Below are 20540 nucleotides of genomic sequence, written 5' to 3' on the forward strand. Positions count from 1 at the left end.
ATGAAGAAATGAGAATGCTTCTACACAAACCAGCAGACATTACAGGGCACTGAAACAAATGCCAGCAACATTTTGACTGTAGTCAACTGAAAGAATTTTATATTGGAGAGACTAGTAAGACCATGAAAAGCTGGGTTTTTTTCCTCCTCGCTTTACACTTAAGGTTTTAACCTTTTCGCTAAAAGTATGGAAGTCCCATTTCTCACTTATGAAATGTATTGATCTCCAAATGTCTCCAAAAAATCGGTGAACATGTTGTGTAGTTAAGCGAATTGTTGATTTTTCTAGAGTCAAACGAGTGTCACTTGAAAAGTTAAATTTACTAAAGCGAAATTCACTAAAGACATGAAATTTACCCAAGTTATCCTGGACGACGGCAATAGCTAATTTCCGGTCTTTTTTCCATGTGGACGTTCTACTGCCAAGATACTATAGTCAGGTGGGTCATTACTTACAGAAGTTAGAGGAACATTCAAGAAGAAAGGGAATGTATAGATGACCAGCCTTACAGAAAGCGTGTAGAAACAGAAGCACTACCGACACATCCACCTATTTTGTATTCTGCTTTGCAACATTTTAAGATACTAGCTGATCTGTAACAGTGTGAGTTTAGGAAGAAAAATCCACAGTAAAAGCAAGCATGCCTCTGTAAAATCTCAACAATCCAGCCCCCTGCAATATCACCCATTCAGAAAACAGTCGAGTACTTGGAGCACAAAACAAGTATTTCCACTCCCTTTAAAACATTCCCCCGTAATAATCTACTCAGTTAATTTCCTGAAGTTGCATGCGATACAGCAGGCCTTTCGAGAGTGAAAATAATTTTCTCCCCTGTAGCAGACTTGGTAATGTGTTTAGACGCTGAAGCATCTGTATTCCCGAATTTGTCCCCATTTCTAACCAGGAAGAGGGCCCGCTAATATCTGAGATTACCAACTTCTTTAATTCAACGCCGGGATAGGTCAGGGTCTGCCTGAAACTTTTGGATCTAAAAGCTCTGCTGAAATCCACAAAGGGAGGCCACCAGGCATCGGTTGCCATTGTGATTTGGTACCGACCATAGCTTCTCACCACTCTCGCTTCACACCCTTTGCCCAGAACCGCGGAGCTCTCCGAAGTCCCCGGGCTGGACCGGAAAAGAGAAGCCCCACGGAGATCGCCCACCCTCTGGGCCCGTCAGGCGGCGGCTCCACGGAAGGGCCCCCCTTAGGCTCCCCCCATCCCCGTTCCTCGGCCACAACGAACACGTCAGGCCCGGATCCCCCCGGGGAAAGGCTCCGGAGGCGAAGAGATACAAGCCCTCGCCGTCCCTGGGCGCGCAGACCGGCCCTGTCCGCCGGGATCGCCTACCTGCCGCCGGCCATGGCCCAGCCCCAGCTCGCCCCGGCGGGGCTCGGTCCCCGCAAGGGCACCCGCCGCTCCTTCCCACAGGCGCCCGGCCCTAGGCGAGGCGAGGCGGCGGGGCCCGGGGCGGGGGGCTGCCTACAGGCCCGCAGTCCGGCCCGGCCCGCCCCGCCACCTCCCGCCGAGCGCGCCGGAGCCCCCGGGCGGGGCGCCGGGCAGAGGGCGCCGGCCTGCCGCCCGCGGAGGTCGAGAAGAAAAGGGAGGGAAAGCCGGGCGCCGCCGCGGTGGGCCCGGGAGCTCCGTACCTTGTAGAAAGCGCCATTGGAGCCCCGCACTTCCACCACCAGCTCCTCCATCTTCCCGTCAAGCCCGCTGGCGCCGGGAGCCCGCCCCGAGAGCTGGGCTGCGGGCGCTCGAGGCCCAGCCGCCGCCGCCGCTGCTGCCGCGCTGCCGCTCGCCTCCCGGCAGCGAGGCCGCCGTCGCCACTCCCGCCCGCTCCGGCCGTCCGCTCGCCGCCCGCTCGGAGGCGCCCCTCACCGGAACGGAAACCGAAAGGGAGCCGAGCGCCGGACTGAGGCCGAGCGCGCCGGCCGCCCCGCGTGTAAACAGGGAAGCCGCGTCACGTGACTACCGCCCCTCCCCCCCGCGGGTTCGGCCCCCCGCCCCGCCCGCACGCACCGCCCGCCTCGGCCGGAGCGCGCGCATGCGCGCACTGGCGCCCGGCCGGGGGCGGGGCCGGACGTCGGGCGGGGCGGGGCGGGGCGGGGCGGGGCGGGAAGGCGGGAAGGCGGGAAGAGCGGCGACGGGTCGGCCCCGCGGCCCCGGGTCCCGCGGCCTGGCGTGGCCCGGCGAAGGCCAGAGCGCCGTTCTGCCGAGGGGCCCGCGCAGGCCTCGGCCCGGGCTGCCTCGGCGGGGACGGGACTCTTGTTTCCCAGAGGAGCGCGCAGCCGGGTGCAGCCGCTGGTGCGGCGGGGTCGAGACACACGCGAAGACTAGCCGCGAGAGGACTGTGCTAGTGAGGTGGCCGCCGCGGGGACCCAGGCGGGGGTGAGCTTAGAGGCAGAAGGTGAGAGTGACGCCTCCTCCCCGGCCAGGGGTCGTGGTGTGGGCCGCCGCGGCCTCTCCGGGTCGGGCCCCGCGACCGCAGCCCGCCCTCGCTTCACACCTGCCCTAGACGGGACCGCAAGCGGCGGGGCTCCCGCGCGCCCCTCGCCAGACACCTCAGGTCCACCCCGCTCGTGCCCAGCCTGGCCAGAGGCTGAGCGGGCACGTGTGTCGCTGCCCCGCCACCCCTCCGCGGGGCCCCGGCCCGACTGCACTGCAACACCCCCAATGTCCCGTTCCTGCCCGCGCCCTCGGCCCGTCCAGCTCGGCGTAGGCTTCCTTGGGGAAGCTTGTGTGCAGCTGCGACGTGGACGGAGCCCGTCCCGTCACCAAACAAAACCCAGGACGCACATCGCAGCCGTGTACTGGGCACACAGAGGCGCAGGTCGACAGCCCGCCGTCAGAAAAGTACCTGAGGCCTGGCAGCCCTGCTGGGGGCCAGGATGAAGGCGCGTGCTCAGGAGGGGGGGACACCCAGCCCGGGGGAGGGGGAGGGGCAGAAAGAGATTGTGACTCCAGCTGAGGTGGGAACTGCCCTGCCAGGTGCTCCACAGCCAGAGGCGTCCTCGGGCCTCTGTTTGCACTCCCCTCTCAGCCAGAGCAGCGCTGTTGCTGCTGGTGGAGATTAAAGCAGCAGATCCAGGGCCTGCGTTTATTTTCCACATTCCTCCAGGCCACGATAATAGGCATGACCCCCTGGACTAGGATTTCCGGAGTGGTCATAAGATGCCAAGAGTTCAAGAGGACTGAAGGAGGATGTCAAGCACACCAGATACGAGCAGAGCTTGCCCTTTAGCCCCGACGTCATAAAAGCGGACCTGGTGACCCGAAGGGCCGGACCTGGCAGTCCAAGGTGTGTCCAGTTCACTCAGGGCCTCCAAATAGTGTCAGCTCTTCCCCACCGCCCTTCCTACCAGCCACACTGAACCCGGTGCTCTCCCTGGAACCTGTGCTGCGTTGTCATGCCTCCCTGTCTCAGCAAATGCTTCCTGGCACCCAGAAACAGCCAGCTCCTTAGGGTGACCAGCTGGATGCCTGTTAGCTGATTATTTCACCTCAGATGCAGAGAATGGCCTTACTTTAATTCTCAGCATATTGTCATCAGTCCCCACCATGCCCTATGACTTTATATTCCTTTTCCTTGTCTTTTTTAATCACCCCCTCACTCCCCTAGACACCAAGTGCAATACTTTTTCTTTAAATTTTATTTTATATATTTTTTACATCTTTTTCATTTTTGCACAATGTATGCATTTTCATCTTGGTTGTAGTCTCCATACAATTCCCACTCCCCTTATTTTGACCCCAGTCCCTCCCCCCCTCAGTGTGTCTCTGGTTTATAGTTACTTGTTAATTTTGATTTTTACTTTCTTATAGTTACTCTTTCTCCTGGTCCCTTACTTAGGTTTTCTAGATTCCTGCTATGAGTGAGACCATCCGGTATTTTTCTTTTTCTTTCTGGCTTATTTCGCTGAGCATGATCCCTTCCAGCTCCGTCCATGTTGCCGCAAACTTCATGTGTTTATCTTTTTTGATTGCTGAGTAATATTCCATGGTGTATATACACCACATCTTCTTGATCCAGTCATCTATTTTTGGGCATTTGGGTTGTTTCCAAAGCTTAGCTATTGTAAACAGTGCTGCTATAAACATAGGGGTGCAGGTGCCCTTTAGAATTAATGTTTCTGTGTCCATTGGGTAAATATCTAAAAAATGGGCAGAAGAGCTAAAAAGAAACTTCTCCAAAGACGAAATGCAAATGGCCAACAGGCATATGAAAAAATGTTCAACATCACTTGCAATCAGGGAACTGCAAATCAAAACTACAATGAGATACCATCTTACACCACTGAGAATGGCACATATCAAAAAAACTAGCAACAACAAATGTTGGCGAGGATGTGGAGAAAAAGGAAGTCTCCTGCACTGCTGGTGGGAGTGCACACTGGCCTAACCACTATGGAGAGCTGTGTGGGGATTCCTCAACCTGCTAAAGTGCAATCCTTTTTCATACAGATCCTTGATAACTTAAGATACTAGTACTTTGTGTATGGCTTTCACATTTATGCTGGACCATTACTCTGTTTCCTGCTGTTTTCACTCAGCACTGTTGTTGACCTATGTCCACATTGCTGTGTGAATGCCTCCTTGGTTGCTTCAGACTTCTGAGTATTCCATAGATTTTACTGATCCATTTGCCTAGCGAAGGACACGTAAGTGACCACCAATTCCCTAGTGGCACACCGCACTGAAAACCCTTGGGAATGTCTTTAAGACGCTGTGCAGCAGCTCCTTTTGGACTCCCAGCAAAACTTCTCACCTCCTCCTTCCTCGCCACACTGCTTGCCCATAGCAGGGACTCATTAAATGCCAAATGATCCTTAGGACAGTATGGTTGCTTATTTCTGTTTCCTCCCTTGAATTGTGAGTTTCTTTCATGCAGGAAAGATTCCTTCCTTACCTTTGTCTCCCTGGCACCATGAAAGGTGGTTAACTTTAACGAATGTTTGATGAATGAATACACGCCTTTCTTCACCACCTGTATAGCCTTGCACACTTAACTCTGAGGCTCAGTCTCACTCTACTGTCTAGCTCTTGAAACCCCCCCTTTCAAGAAAGCTCATCTGAATTCAGGTACCAGACTTAGCCCCGCTCAGGAACCTTCTCCTCTGATATTCTTCTCTCGCTCAGTCACTGCTAACCCCTTGTTCAAACTGGTTGTTCAGGCCTAAATCAAAATCATTTCCATCCTGGTTTTCTCTCAAGCATCCACTACATCAGCAAGCCCTTTCAAAGTCTGCAATGTATTCCTCACCATTTACGCTGTCAGAAATGTGATGCCAGCCCCATCCTCTGTTACCTGGGTTATTGCAACCACCTCTAGTCTCCCTGTAGCCACTCTTATGCTCTCACTGGCCTCCACTCAATACCGGTGTTAACCAAGTCATACTGACACTCAGACTCAGAATCCTAATGGTTCTCTAAATGCCTCAGGGTATAAGCCAAAGTCTTTATTATTCTGGCCCCAGTGTCCTTCACATGCTGGCTGCTAATCTCCATCTCACCTTCCACCTCCCTCTTTCATTCCGTTCCAGCCTTGCTGGCTTCTTTGCTGATTCTTGAAAACTCCAGGCAGCTTCTGTCTCTCCTCACTGAGGGTAAGCACTTGTAGAACAGAAAGTTTTATAACTCTTGTTTCTTTGATTCAGGGCTTGTCTGTGCCTCCCACTGTGCTGGGACACGGGTGTTTGGCAGTTCCGGAGTGGATGAGCCACGCGGATGAGTGCATGCGTGCTGAGGTCCTGGCTCAGGTCACTCTGCTCCCGTTCCTAAGTTTAGCCAATACTGGAATGATGATTCAGCACTTCTAGCCTTGCTTTGGCCTCTTGCTTCCACTATATTGCTATCTTTTGTTTCTGCATTGATTTATTCCAGGTTATTTCCTGCTGTCTTGCAACTTGAGACCAAGTGATTTTCATGCCTGAATCCCCACTGAAATGGCCTTTGTCCTACCCTACTCTAGAATCTAGGTGCCTTCTAGGATCCAGCTAGTTTCCCTTTTTCATGACACTGTCTCTGGCAGTTTCACCTCATTTTGTCCTCTCCTTTGAACTAAATATCAGGAAAAAGGGAAAAGTTCTTAATTAATAGTCTTTATGTTTTAGAACAGTTTTGATTTACAGGAAAATTGAGCACATACTCACGCATTCCCATATACTCTCCCAATACCTTAGGGTATTATTACTATTATTAGCATCTATTAGTGATATCTTGAATTAGCGTGGTACCTGTGTAGTAAGTCCATGATTTTTTTTACAGATTTATTTATTTATACATACAAGAACTGGGGTGTAGGCCAGAGGTGTGGAGGTGGGAGGATTCACCAGAGACAGAATGGGCAGATCCATTGAAATACACTGTTGAGGGGATCAGTGGGCGAGACAGTAGAGGTCTGCTGCGCCATGTGGGTAGCTCCCTGCCCGGGGATTGAACTCGTTCTACAGTGGCTGCCTATAGCTTGATAGTGCTGAGATTTAACCTTTTGTGCCACCAGGGATGCCCAAGTCTATGATGTTATTAAGTCTATGATTATGTTGAAGTCCATCTGTTTTACACTATTTATTTTGACGAATACATGTCAGACATGCACCATTAGAGTATCATATACAAAATAGTTCCTCTACCCTAAAAATCCCCTGTGGTCCACTTGCTCATCAGCTCAGTCCTCTAAGCCCTGGCAACCACTGTTTTGTTTTGTTTTACTTTCTTCATAGATTTGACTTTTCCAGAAAGATAGTTGGAATCATACAGTATGTGTGTATGTATGTATGTTTGTAGTCCCTTCACAGGCTTCTTTCACTTAGCAGTATAAATTTCAGGTTTCTACACATCTTTTTATGATTTGGTAGCTATGTATCTTGTGGATCAATTAAGATTAAGAAAAATAAGAGTTCATTTTACCATCATTTATTCCTTCTCAAATGCTCTTCCTTTCTTTATGCAGATTTGAATTTCTGACCTGTGTTACATTCCTTCTCTCTGAAGAACTTTTAACATTTCTTGCAAAGCATATCTCCTGGTTACAAATTCCACTGGATACAGACTTTTAGTTTTTTCTCCTCTTTCAACACTTTACATATTTTGCTGCATTCTCCTCCTACCTCTATGGTTTCTGATTAGTAGACAGATAATTCTGATTTTTATTCCTCCAGAGTAACTCTCCCCAGCCCTGGCTTCTTCTAAGTTTTCTCTTTTCTTTAGTTTAGATAATGCTATGTCTAGGTGTGGATTTTGGTATTTATCTTGTTACGAGTCCTCTGAACTTTCGGGATCTGTGGTTTGGTGTATTTAGTTAATTTTGAAAAAGCCTCGGTCTTTATTACTTGAAGTCTTTCTTTTGTTCCTTTTTCTGTTCTTCAGGTATTCCCTGATGCAAATATTACACCTTTTATAAGTGCTCCCCAATACTTGGTTATATTCTCTTTATTTTTGCCCACTTTTTTTTTCTTCTCACTTTTCGGTTTGGAAAGTTTCCACTGACATAATTTCAAGCTTATAGATTCTTTCCTCAGCCATTTCTAATCTAGTGATGAGCCTATCTAAGATATTCTCTGTTTCTGCTACAGTGTGGTTATATTAATTTTTATCATTTATTTTTGAGCCTTTCTTAGAGATTCCATCCCTCTGCTTACACTATTGTCACACATTATCTACTTTTTCCATAGCACCTTTAACATATTAATCATAATTGCTTTATGGGCCTCCCTGGTGGCGCAGTGGTTGAGCGCTGGGCTGCGAAGCTGCCCGCAGCCTCTGCAGTGCCGGTTCGATCCCCGGCTGCTCCCCGGCCACCGGAGGAGGGTCCCACATGGCGCGCAGACCTCTCCTGCCGCCCGCTGCTCCCCTCAGCAGTGTACCTCAGTCCTGCCTGTTCTGCTCTCCGCTCTGGCTCTGGTGAATTTTCTCATCCTCCCGCGCTTCTGACTGTACCCAGTGCTTGTATAAATAAATAAATAAATCTTTAAAATTAAAAAAAAATGATAATTTTGAAAAAAAATCTTAATTGCTTTAAATTCCCTATCTTATAATTCCAGTATTAGTGTCTTAAGTCTCATTTCTATGCTTGCTTTGTCTGTTCACACTATGCTTTTTCTTGCCGGTAAGCATGCCTTACAGTTTCTTGTTGAAATTTGGGCAAGACATATTGAGTAATAGGGACTGAATTAATTAGGTTTTTAGTTTGAGGCTTTATGTTAATTTCACTCAGAGCTGAATTGGTGTTTAATGTTTGTTGCAGCTGTAAGTGCAACATCTACTTCAGTTTCTTCTAATACCCTTGTTTTTGTCTCCTTTGTCATCTTTGGGTTACCCTGAGAACTCCTTACATAGTCTGTCCCTCAGCTCTGTTAGCTGTAATCTATTACACTGGAGTGCTGCTGATGTGGTGGCAAAGTGTGTGTGTGGGGGGCACATCATATCATCTTGCGATTAAATCTCAGATTTTTGGTGGGCCCGAGTTCCTGGGTGGTGGTCTTCAGAAGTACTTCTTAGCTTTTGTTCCCTCTCAGTTTAGGTGCTATAGGAAAGTTAGAAGGTATGAGCAGGGCCTAGTAACTCCTCTCCCAGGTTAGGAATTACTCTAGTGAGGTCATTTCCCTTGGAGGACAGGCCTTTGTTATGGAGAGTACTGGGCATATTTCAACTGGTTGCTTTTCCTTCCTCCTGCAGGAAACAGGAGGGAATTTTTCTCTGATCTTCACAGTGAGAACCTGATGGGGTTCCTGGAGGCAAAACCCATGAAAGTATAGGCCTTCCCCCCAAGCTTGGTCCCCCAGGATTTTTCAGCTCTCAAACTAGTCCATACCTAGCCTCAAGCAATTCATCAAAACCACCATGTAAGTGTTTCTACCAATAATTGGCCCCAGCAGCTTCTGCCTCAGATAATCTGATGTCTGCTGTGATTCTCAGTATTCACCTATCTGGACAGTTTGACCTGTGACCTCAATTCTCTGGGTCTAATAAAAGTGAGTGTTTTCTGTTTGATCAATGTTTTTCCTATGGTATAGAAGGGGGTGACAACTTCCAAGCTCTCTACATGTGAGCTTGATATTAGACATTCGAGTTGGAATTTCTCTTGTACCTTGGGATTGAGTGCCAGGAATTATTCATACCCAAATGTCACCAATAAACCTGCACAAACAGCAGTGTTAACTCTCCAGGTCAGCTCAGTATGTACTTCATTATGAGATATGTCATTGTTTTCTCTTTATCCGTTGAGAACCAATAAGTACATAGTCTGTGGCAGCTACTGGGATGGCTAACTCCACTTCCATTCCCAGGCTCATTCCCCCTTGTTTGCCTGTCTACCTGAGAGGCTGAGAAACCTGGAAATGCGTATTTCCAGCCACCTTGAAACTGAGTGGCCACATGACATATTTTTTTTCAAATGAAATGTAAACATAAGTTTACTAGGAAGTTTCTGGGGTAGCTTTAGCTTGTCTGAGAAAAGAGGATAAATTTGACTGATGTTGCTGCTTCCTCTGTAATGTCTGTCTTGATTTGGAGGTGATGCCTAAAGCTTGGGAAACCGTGGCTAGGAGACAAGGAGAGTCACAGTGCCCTCTGTGAGTCATTGCCACCAACTAGACTTCCGGTGTAAGAAAAATAACCATCTGTTCAACTAAGCCTTCCTCAGGGGGCTTTTCCATAACCTGCAGACATAGGTGCTTGTAACTGATGGAACAACTAACCTATATGGAAGCTGAGCTAGAAATCCAAGAAAGCAGTCTAACCAACAAACACTAGGAAGAGCAGGAAGAAGTTACAATCAAAGAAATTGTGCTAAGGCCCACTTAAGAACTAAAGTGAAGTTTAGTCTTAATATTGAAATACCAAGGACTAGAGCTTTGCCGATTGTCATTTGTTGTACACATAGCTCCATGAGAGGTGGAAGGGCTGTTGAGTCTGTGTAAGGCCCAAGTGCAGTGACCAGTAGCATGAAAAAGGAGGAATTTTCAAGGAGGTGGGGGCTGTTGCCATGCCCCAGTGTTACATAGATGGGAATCAAGGATAAGAGCGCCTTAGTCTTCTTGGGCAAGTTATTGGCTCTCCCTGAACTTTGGTTTCTTTATCTGTGACACAGAGATAACAAAGTATGTACCTCATGGGGGGCATTGGGAGCATCTAGTGAGAACATTTCTGTAAAGAATTTAAGCAGTATATGCACACATGTTTTGTATCAGTGACGTTCAAACTGGATTATGGACCCAGCCCTGTGCCTCCGTTGCCATCAGCAGCCCCTCACTCACACAACGTTGCCACCTCCAGAAGCAGCACACATTGACTGACTTCTTCCCGCATCCAGGAGCACTACAAGAAGGGCTCTGAATTCCTGCACGGAGGACTGTTCCTTAACTGCAGTGAACTTTTGCTTGATCACAGCCGCCAAAGCAAAGTGAATTTACCTGAAGGGCAGCAAGCAAAGCCCTTTAGACACATAAATTTGTTTAGTAAGAATCATGCTTAAAGTTCTAGGGACTGACTAAGCCCCAAGGTCTTTATGCCCTTTTTGAATTGTGGAATATTGTCTATCTCCAATCTCTGGCATTTTTTTCATTCTCTTGATTTCTCGGAGATTATGTAAAGTGGTTGTCAAGCTGTGGTCTGCTGTTGGTCAGGCCTACCTAGTACTTGTTGCCAGCGTGGCTCTGTTGATGAGTGTGATCACATTTGATTACCTGTCATTTAAACCTGACAAATACTGACTTAACTAAAGGGGGTTGTTTTATTTTATTTTATTAATTATTCTTATGTAACAAGAAATCTGGAGACAGGCAGCGTGGGGCTGGTGTGGGGTTCCTTCTGCTTCCCGCTTTCTGTCTTTCACATGCCCAGGCTTGCAAATTGACTGCTCCTTTTCCAGGCCGAGAGTTTACATTTTATGGAGGAAAAAGAAGGATAAAGTGCATGAGGCACATGCCAGCTGCTCCTGTTAAAAACAGGAGAATAGTAGCTTTCTTCAGAGGCCCGTCCAGTAGCCTCTGCTTATTGACCAGGGGTGTTCCATGGTCACACAGAGCTGCAAGGAAGACTGAGCATTGCCGTATTTTCGCCAAACACATCGCTGCCCTAAAAAATTAAATAAATATATAAATAAAACCAGCTTTCTTTTGGAAGAAGATGATGAGAATGGTTTTGGTTCTACAGAGAACTGAGTGCCACAGTCCCGCTCATAATCACAAACTTGTCAACAGAGCAGAGGGTATGGGTAAAGAGTAGAGATATTTGCTCCTGGTTTGCTCCAGGTGGCCTGTTTTGAAGGAGTAAAAGAAAGTTGAACCTCAGAAATATAATTCATGATTATATTATAAAGCAACATTTTACAGCTTTCCTGCTCCTCTCTTTCGACAAACCTGCCGTTTCACAATTAACTGGAAGAAATATTTTCCATAACATTCAGTATCTAGGCCGAGCACGGCTCAGACTCTTCCTGTAGAACTGAAATAAACAAAATTTTCAGCCATTTAAAAATGAGAGGGCAAAGTCTGAGCAGTGGTAACAGACCAGCCGAGTCTAAAAGACACGATCGCAAAATGCAATGTGAGGCTCGGATTGGAGCGTGGCAGAGGAAAAGGGAAAAACAAGTGAAATCCCAGCTAAGCCTAGGAACTCTATCTTATCTTTGTAACCTCTATAAATTGAAAATTATTCCAACATAAAACATTTCTTAGAAAATGAAGGGAGGGCCTCCCCGGTGGCGCAGCAGGTTGGGCGGGCGCTGTGAGGCTGTCCGTGGCCTCTGCAGCGCAGGTTCGATTCCCGGCCGGTGGGGGAGATTCCCACATGGTGCAGCAGACCTCTCCTGCCTCGCCGGCTGCTCCCCTCAGCAGTGCCTTTGGTCCGTATGCCTGTTCTCCTCCCCACTCTGTCTCTGGTGGATTCTCTCACCCTACGGCGCCCCTGGCCTGTACCCCTGTTCTTGTATAAATAAATGAATCTTAAAAAAAACAAACAACAACAACAAAAAAAGAGGGGATTTGGAACCCTAATGGGAGGGAAGGCCTGGTATTCAGGCAGAGGACCCAGTAGGTATCTCACACTGATGCCCCAGGTCCTGATACTATGCCTGCTAACAAGAAATTAGGGATGTTTTGAGGTTCACCCTGTGACCACAACAAATGTGCGGTTGCTAACTTTTCCGACATGCATTTAATGGCCATCCAGGCTTTTAGAAGTAGGACATGGTGACAGTAGAGATGAAAAAGTTTTAGCTTTCATGAAGCTAACTCCTTGTAAGAATAATGTGAAGTACAGAGATTACAAGACCAAAGAAACTTAAATACCTGAAGTTTTTTAAATGTAAGAAGGGATAACAGTAACACCAATAAAGTTTTAAAAGCTTTGTTTTTGTTGACTTCTGAAAAAGTGGACAAGGAGGAAATGGTGAGTTATGTGACTGAATTCTTTTGTTGTTGAATGATGATCTGAGGACAAACATTCAGAAATGGTTTTCTATGTGGAATTTGACACCTCCCCGCCTAAAGTGTCTGTAAATGAGACATGCAATTTCCAGTGGTTAATATTAAATTAAAAAAATTATGACATTTTGCTTAAAAGATGAATGCCAGTATACATGTATTTTAGGCAGGTAGATCAGACAATGGGTATAATTGATGTCTAAGTTTCAGCATTTCCAGAATGATCAATGCTCTTCAAGTACACTGAACTGAAAATGGCTTTGAGACAATTGCCTAAAAGGATTAAAAATAAGTATGGCTTTAAAAATTGAGTATTTCACTTCAGGCATGATTTTATTTAAGGGAGAAGATCATCTAGCTGGAGTGGAATGCAACTGAAATTGGGGGAGGGAGGACAAGAGGGAGCACTGGCAATAAACTCAGACAATTGTCATTGAATAGTTCCTCTCCAAGACAACAAGTCTCGTGAAAAGAATAGTTTGTTTTCTTTTCTTTCATTTTCTTTCCCTTGGAATATTTTAAAATCTTGCTTGGTAGCTGAGGTATCTGAACCGGAAAATAGGGAATTAGGACTATCCGGTTTAATATAAATTGGGGAAAGGCAGATTGTAAAAGATGGGAGGCGTGTTCAATGGACAGTATTGGCCAAGATAGAAATCTGTTGTGTTCATAGTGCAAGAGTAGTTCTAGGCACATAGGAGAGGAACAAGTAGGAGAAGTAAATCTGCTAGACGCCCGAGAACCCTCACCACCCCACTCTGCCAGTTCACAGCGGGCTCCTCGGGCATGCACAGCTAGAGCCAGCCGAGCAAGAACAGCAAAGGAAGTCAGACAAAACCTGGTGGAAGAGAAGCTGCACACCTCAGCTCCGGGGCTTGGAGAAGAGACTAAGCACAGGCTTGGTGAAGATGGAGAAGAAACAAAAGCAGACCTGTTCAGAAAACTGAACTATAGGAAGACAAGCTTACCTGAGCCCCGCCCTCAAGCCACAGTGCCAATGAAAGCAGGTGCCAGTTGGACATGCAGCATGAGAACGGCTAGCCTCGCGGCCCCCAGCAAAGGGTTCATCTAAGTAGTCAAATTCCTGAAGAATAAATATTGACACATCACTGACCCTGGTCCCACCTAGGCCTGAGGAGGAATTGCTACCCCTGGCTGACCTGTTATCTGGTGCTGGAAAAAACATATCCCATACTTCACGATCTTATGGACTTTAGTAACTAGATTACGCTGAAGGAATGGACTTCGTGCGTTATCACTATGTTGATCCTGAGGTAACCACAGAATGCAAAATTGGGTTTTTGTTTCTCTGGGTAGTTTTATTATTGAAGTATACTTACTACTCACAACTGCATAAGCACAACTCCTCCCTCTAACCCCCAGCCTCTGGCAACCACTGAGCTGTTTTGTTTTTCCCCCAATGATTTTACCCTTTCCAGAATGTCATGTTAATGGAATTATACAATAGATATCCTTTTTAGTCTGAATTTTTGTAATTAGCAGAATGCATTTGTGATTCATCCATATCGCAGCATGCATTAGTAGTTCGCGACTTTGTATTGCTGAGCAGCCTGACAGTATGTGTATGTACATGAACCAAAGTTTATCCTTCCACTCTTTGGAGACCATTTTGTTTTGTTTCCTGTTTTAGGAGATTATGGATAATCCTGGCATAGACATTACAGAGAGATTTGTGTGAATATACAAGTTTTTGTTTCTCTCAAGTAAGTTCTGAGTATGGGACTGCTGGTTTATGGTAGGAAGCGTGTGCTTAACGTTATAAGAAATTGCCGTTTTCAAGTGACTGTGCTGTGTTGCATTTCTATCAGTGATGCATGTTGTTCAACATTTTTCACAGTACTTGGTATAGTTATTGTTCTTAAATAACCATTCTAATAGGTGTATAATGAGCTCACATTTGGATTTTAATTTGTACTTCCCCGATGAGTAGTCATGTTGAGCACATGTGCTTATTATCCATTTGTGTGTGTGTGTGTGTGTGTGTGTGTGTGTGTTTTGTATACTGCCCAAATCTTTTACCCATTGAGAATCAGGTTATTTGTTTCTCTTATCACTCTGGAAACATGTCATTTTTTTAGATATGTGTTTCCCAGGTTGTTTCCTCTGGTCTGTAGCTTGTCTTTTCATTATTTTATGTCTTTGAAGGACAGCAGCTTTGCATTTTGATAGAAGTCCTATTTATTTATCTTCATAAATTGTACTTTAAGTGTCCTACTTAAAAAAGAATCTTCATTTATGCTAGGGTGCAAAGCTCTTTCCCTCTGATACCTTCTAGAAGTTTTAGTTTTTAGGTTTAATGCTATTATCTATTTCAATTGACTTCTGTGTAAGGCGGTGGTATGGGCTGAGCTTGAATTTTTTTGAAATGGATACTCAATTGTTCCAGCACCAAATATAGGGGTGAGACTGGAAGATAGGAGGTGAGAGGAAACAAATACCTTTCAAAGGATAGGGAAAAGTAGGTAGAGTAGAGTGAAAGTATTCTAAACGTATCTTATTGGCATTGTAAAAATTGGGGAAGGGAATGGAGCATTTTGATGGAGGCAACATGATATATTCATTTAAATGAATAGTAAGGAAATATGTGTATTAGAGGAACGGAAAAATAGCAAACAGGAATAAGAAATAAAAATTGGGCTGCTGCTTTTCCTCCCACCTCCCCTGTGGTCATCCAACAGACTGCATAGACTACTCCTGGCATTTCCTGTGGCCACAGGACGCCTGGACTCACTGCCTGGAGCCTTGTGGACCCGGTTGACCAAGGGAATAGCCAACAGCCACCACCCTTCCCCCCTGAGTAAAGTAGCAGATTATGAAATCAATGCACCAAAATCAGTTGCCTTCTTATATATAAACAACCAACTTAGAGAGGAGGAAATTAAGAAAACCATCTCATTTACAATCGTACCCCCCCAAAAAGAGTAATACCTGGGAATAAATCTAACAAAGGAGGTCAAGGTCCTATACAAGGAAAATTATAAAACATTGTTAAAAGAAATAGGAGAGGACCTCCCCGGTGGCGCAGGTGGTTGAGTGCCACACTGTGAAGCTGTCCGCAGCCTCTGCAGTGTGAATTCAATCCCGGCCAGCCAGCGAGAATCCCACATGGTGGGGCAGACCTCTCCTGTCTCGCCCGCTGCTCCCCTCAGCAGTGTATTTCAGTCAGTCTGCCTGTTCTGTTCTCCACTCTGTCTCTGGTGAATTCCGTCACCCTCCTGCGCATCTGTCCTGTACCCCGGTTCTTGTATAAATAAATAAATCTTTAAAAAAAAATAGGAAAAGACACAAGGAAATGGAGTGATTCCCTGCTCATGGATTGAAAGAATCAACATTATCAAAATGACCATCCTACCTAAAGCAATGTATAGATTCAGTGCAATTTCGGTAAAAATCTCAATGGCATTCTTAAAAGAAATGGAATGTTACTGAAATTTGTATGGAATCACAAAAGACCCCGAAAATCCAGAACTCTCCAGACTAAAAAGGGGAAGGATAGGGGCATTATGCTTTCCAGACTTGAAGCTATCCTCAAAGACAAAATAATATAAACACCATGGTACTTGAACAAAAACAGACACCGAGACCACTGGAATAGAATTGAAAGCCCAGAAATAAAACCACACATATGTGGTCAACAAATCTATGAAAAAGGAGCAAAGGATATACACTGGAACAAGGAAAGTCTCCAACAAATGGTACCAGGAAAATTGGACTGCCACATGCAAAAGAATGAAACTAGACTACTATCTCACATCATCAACAACAACAAAAAAATCAGCTCAAAATGGATAAAAGACTTGGATATAAGACCTGAAACCATAATATATATAGAAGAAAACATAGGCAAAATACTCCATGACAGAAACTTCAGAAATACCTTTGAGAACTTTTCTCCAAAAGCAAGGCAATTAAAGGTGTATATAAACATCTTGGACAATGTGAAACTAAAAACCTTCCATACAGCAAAAGAGACAATAACCAAAACATAAAGACACCACACTGAATGGGAGAAAATATTTGTACACTATTCATCTAATAAAGAACTGATATTGAAGACCTACAAAGAGCTTACACAACTTAACAAAAACAAAGGAATCAACCCAATGAAAAAAATGGGCAGAAGAAATAAATAGACACTTCTCTAAAGAAGAAATACAAATAGCCAACAGGTCTATGAAAAAATGTTCAACATCATTTATTATTGGGGAAATGCAAATTAAAACCACAATGAGATACCACCCCACACTGGTGAGAATGACCCATATTAAAAAAAAAAAAAAGGAATTAACAACACGTGCTAGTGAGGATGTGGTAAAAAAGGAACCCTCTTACACTGCTGGTGGGAATATAAACTAGTCCATCCGCCATGGAAATCCATGTGGCAGTTACTCAAAACTCTAAAAAAACCGACCTATCATATGACCCAGCAATTCCATTACTAGGAATCTACTCAAAGGGCCCCAAAACTAATTTGCCACACTATTTAGTGTATCCATCATATGGAAACAACCTAAATACCCCAAAACAGATAAATGGATCAAGAAGATGTGGTATATATACACAATGGAACTCTACTCAGTAATCAAAAAAAGATAAACTCCTACCATTTGCAGCAACATGGATGGATCTGGAAGGGATCATGCTAAGTGAAATAAGAAGGAAAAAGATAAATATCAGATGGTTTCACTTACATTTGGAATATAGAGAAACCAAACAAAGGGTCAGGAAAATGACAAAACTTGCAAACTGACAATAGATCTGAGGAAAGAACACAAGAGACTGTGGTGATGTATCACTGATGCTATATAGGGTTGTGGGAGAACTACAGGAACTAGATCTGAGAGGAGAAATCAAACACTGTCCAAAAATTAACAACAATGTAAGAAAAAAGTACTTAAAAAAGTTAAAGTAAAAGTAGAAGAAAATAAAATAATAAAAAATAGATTGAAACCAGAAGGGTATAAAGTGGTATGCCCTTTATAGTGGATATAATTAATGTTAATTTTATTTGGAAAAAAGTATCTTCAAAATATATTACAATTGTTACATGCAACCATAAATCCTTTGAAATACAAAATGTTCCTTGGTTCTCTTGAGGCAAGTATCATTGAAAAGGCATTTTTTCTTTTATGATAAAAGGAAATAAAATTTGTAAATATAAAGCAAGGTATGAAACAAATATCAAGTACATCAGATTTTACATTCTATATTTGAATGGATGGATCTCATTCTTTAAAATATAGAGACTGTCAAAGTAGATTAAAAGTACACTTAAATAAAGTAGCAGTGAGATTTAAATTAAGGAAATGGGCAAAAAATATTGGGCAGAAACTAGTAAAAGAGAATGCATGAGAAATTTAAAGTAAAAAGCACCAGAGAGGACAACGAAGGAAATTATGTAATTATAAGAGGCAATGCTATTAAGAACACATATAAACCTATATGCAGTAAGCAACATAGTAAGTACATAAATACATAAAGGACAAGTGGCCACTGATTCATAAACAGAAATCACTGGGAGGGGGTTCTAGGAAAGCACTTTAAGGAAGACTGATTAAACCGTAAGGTCTCTTGTGCCTTTTAACTTTTCTTCTTCTTCTGCTTGGAATATTGGCTGTGATGGATGAAACTGCAACAGCCTTCTTTTGGCTATAAATCAACGTTAAGGATGGAAAATAGCATTAAAATTTGCAGCACATTAATGACATCGTAGAACTGTATATCCGTTCTGAGGTATCTGTTGCCAAATTTGCTATTGTGTGTGTGAGAGAGAAAATAAAACTCTGTCCTGTTTAAGTACTATTCCTCTTGTTTCTCTTTCTAGCAGCTATCTGATGTATAAAGGACCTGAATATCATAATCAATAAACTTGAGTTAATAGCTATGTGTGGATTGGTGAGCACCGTGTTTTGTGGGCATTAAAGGGGAAAGCAATGGAACATTTATACTCTCATAAGTTGGTCCTAAAAGAAAATTGCAACAGGATTTAAAAAGTAATTACAGATTCTATTCACTGATCAATTTAAAATTTGGAGTAGATAATATAAAGATGATTCCTATATACTTTGATACTTAAAAAAACATTTTAAAACAATTTTTGGATCAAAGAATTTAAAACTAGCAATAAAAGAAATTCATATCAAAATATATATTCTCAGAGGAATATCTTCATTTAAAAATGATGAAAAATAAATACTCATCTAGAAAATACTGAGAAAAGAACAATGAAATAAACCAGAAGAAACTAGGAAAAAGTAGTTAAGAAAATGAAAGTTGAAATTTTAATAAATTAGGAAACAAAAATAGTAGTAAATAGGATAAAAATGCAAAAGCTTGTCCTTTGAAAATACCTATACATTTAAACCCATTTCAAGATTGATTAAGGAAAAAAGTAGAGAAAACAAAAATTGGCAAAATTTATAAGCAGAAGACAAATTCACATACAACATTGTGATTGAATTATAAGTCAATATTACATACATGTTTTGCCAGCATATCTAAAAACAGAGGGACTACTGATTTCATTTTAGTCTAAATTGATCAAAATAGAATTGGAAAACTAGAAAAGATCGAATTTATAGACAAGATTAGAAAATTGATATAAGATGTACCAGGGCAAAATGCACCACAGAATGTTGGATCAACTGTCACAAACATCTTCTCAAAAGCATATCTGAGCTCAAAAGAAAGGAAGGGTAATTTCCAGGGGAATAAACCAAATAGAAGTGAAAACCAGAGGGGTAAATTGGGCCTAGGGCTGAAATTTTGTGAGGCTTGCCAATCTCATTAACAAAGGGTTTAGAATACAATGACCCCAAGGGACTGCATAACCTAGAGAGTTGAACTGAGATCCCCACATAAAGCTGAGTCACTGAAGATGAAAAGTGAACTAGAAACATTTCATCTTCCAGGAATGGGGAGAGCAAGAAAATTTGTTTCAGCAAGGGCGCTGGGTAACTACCGGTATACTCCTTCCCTCTTCCATCTTCAAACCTTCCCCCAGCTAGAGCTCTTATTCTGAATTTTTTTGTTTGGGTTACCTTTAATTTTAATCTTTATAAAAATGAATACTGAAGTAGTCTTTTGACTTTCTCCTCTTCACTTAATATTGTGTTTATAAGATTAATTCTTGCCATTGCATGTAGTTATAGTGGATTCACTTTTTCTGTTGTATAATATTTCATTGGCTGAATTTACCATTTGTCATGCAGCTGATGCATTTGATTTTTTCCCATTTTTAGTTTTTGCTGTTATGAACTGTAGGTATGAGCATGAGGTGCAAATGTAAGAACATATATGCATATATCTAGCTTATATTCTTAGGAGTGGAGTAGCTGCTTCACAGAGTATGTGAAGGTTGAACTTTACAACACAGTGCCAAATTGTTTTCCAAAATCTTTATACCTGTTTGTACTCGCACTACCAGTTCTCTGTGATTTGTGTCCTGACAAACATTTGGTGTTATCAGACCTCATGATTTTTGACAACCTAATAGATATGAAATCTAAATCTGCAATAATTTGTATTTCTTTAATTATCTATGAAATTGGATATATTTACCTATGATGTTGGATATATTTTTATATGGTAATGTGCCATTTATTTTTCCTCTTCAGTGAAATGTCTTTTCAAGGCTTTTGTCTAGTTTTATATTCAGTTGGTTTTCTTTTCTTATTGATTTGTATTCTAGATGTTAATAGTCCAAACATTTGTTGTAAATATCTCATCCCAGTTTATTGCTTGTCTTTTACTTTTTTTTTTTGATGAACAAATGTTAATAATTTTCAGAGTTGAATTTCTCAATATTTTCCTAATTGTCATTGCTTTATGTGTCTTGATAAATTTTTCCTTATTTTGAGTTTACAAAAATATACTCCTATACTGTATTTTAATTTTTTAAAGCTTTGTTTTTTCACATTAAAAGTTTTAATCCACCAGCTCCATCTGTTGAATAGTCTATCCTGTCACTGTAATACCACTCCTGGCATATAGCATTTCTAAATACTCTGCGCACTCTATTTCAATTTTCAGTTCTTTATTCCTATGCCAATATCACATTAAGATTGCTTTAGAATAACTTTTGACATCTGATAT

The 20540-nt window shown here is 43.2% G+C and overlaps 1 protein-coding gene and 1 long non-coding RNA gene across 15 annotated transcripts in view; one reads left to right on the forward strand and one right to left on the reverse strand.

Annotated features, from left to right (window-relative positions):
- Window positions 1-1858, reverse strand: part of FMR1 (fragile X messenger ribonucleoprotein 1) — a 39097-nt gene extending 37239 nt beyond the window's left edge. For 13 of the 14 annotated variants that reach the window (XM_054695518.1, XM_054695517.1, XM_037511850.2 and 10 more), the window contains exon 1: window positions 1650-1856. In XM_054695518.1, the coding sequence (XP_054551493.1) occupies window positions 1650-1700 (51 nt within the window). In that variant the 5' untranslated portion in view covers window positions 1701-1856. Of the gene's footprint in view, window positions 1-1649 lie in introns of all 14 variants that reach the window. The other variant, XM_037511845.2, reaches the window with a different exon arrangement.
- A 467-nt stretch (window positions 1859-2325) lies between these two features.
- Window positions 2326-20540, forward strand: part of LOC129145851 (uncharacterized) — a 35762-nt gene continuing 17547 nt past the window's right edge. Inside the window, exons 1-2 of the long non-coding RNA XR_008551955.1 lie at window positions 2326-2410; window positions 3122-3301. This is a non-coding gene — a long non-coding RNA (uncharacterized LOC129145851). The remainder of the gene's footprint in view (window positions 2411-3121; window positions 3302-20540) is intronic.

The sequence above is a fragment of the Talpa occidentalis genome, unplaced genomic scaffold (genome assembly GCF_014898055.3).
Source record: "Talpa occidentalis isolate TD23 unplaced genomic scaffold, MPIMG_talOcc4v2.1 talOcc4.15, whole genome shotgun sequence".
In the NCBI taxonomy this organism is placed as follows: domain Eukaryota; kingdom Metazoa; phylum Chordata; class Mammalia; order Eulipotyphla; family Talpidae; genus Talpa; species Talpa occidentalis.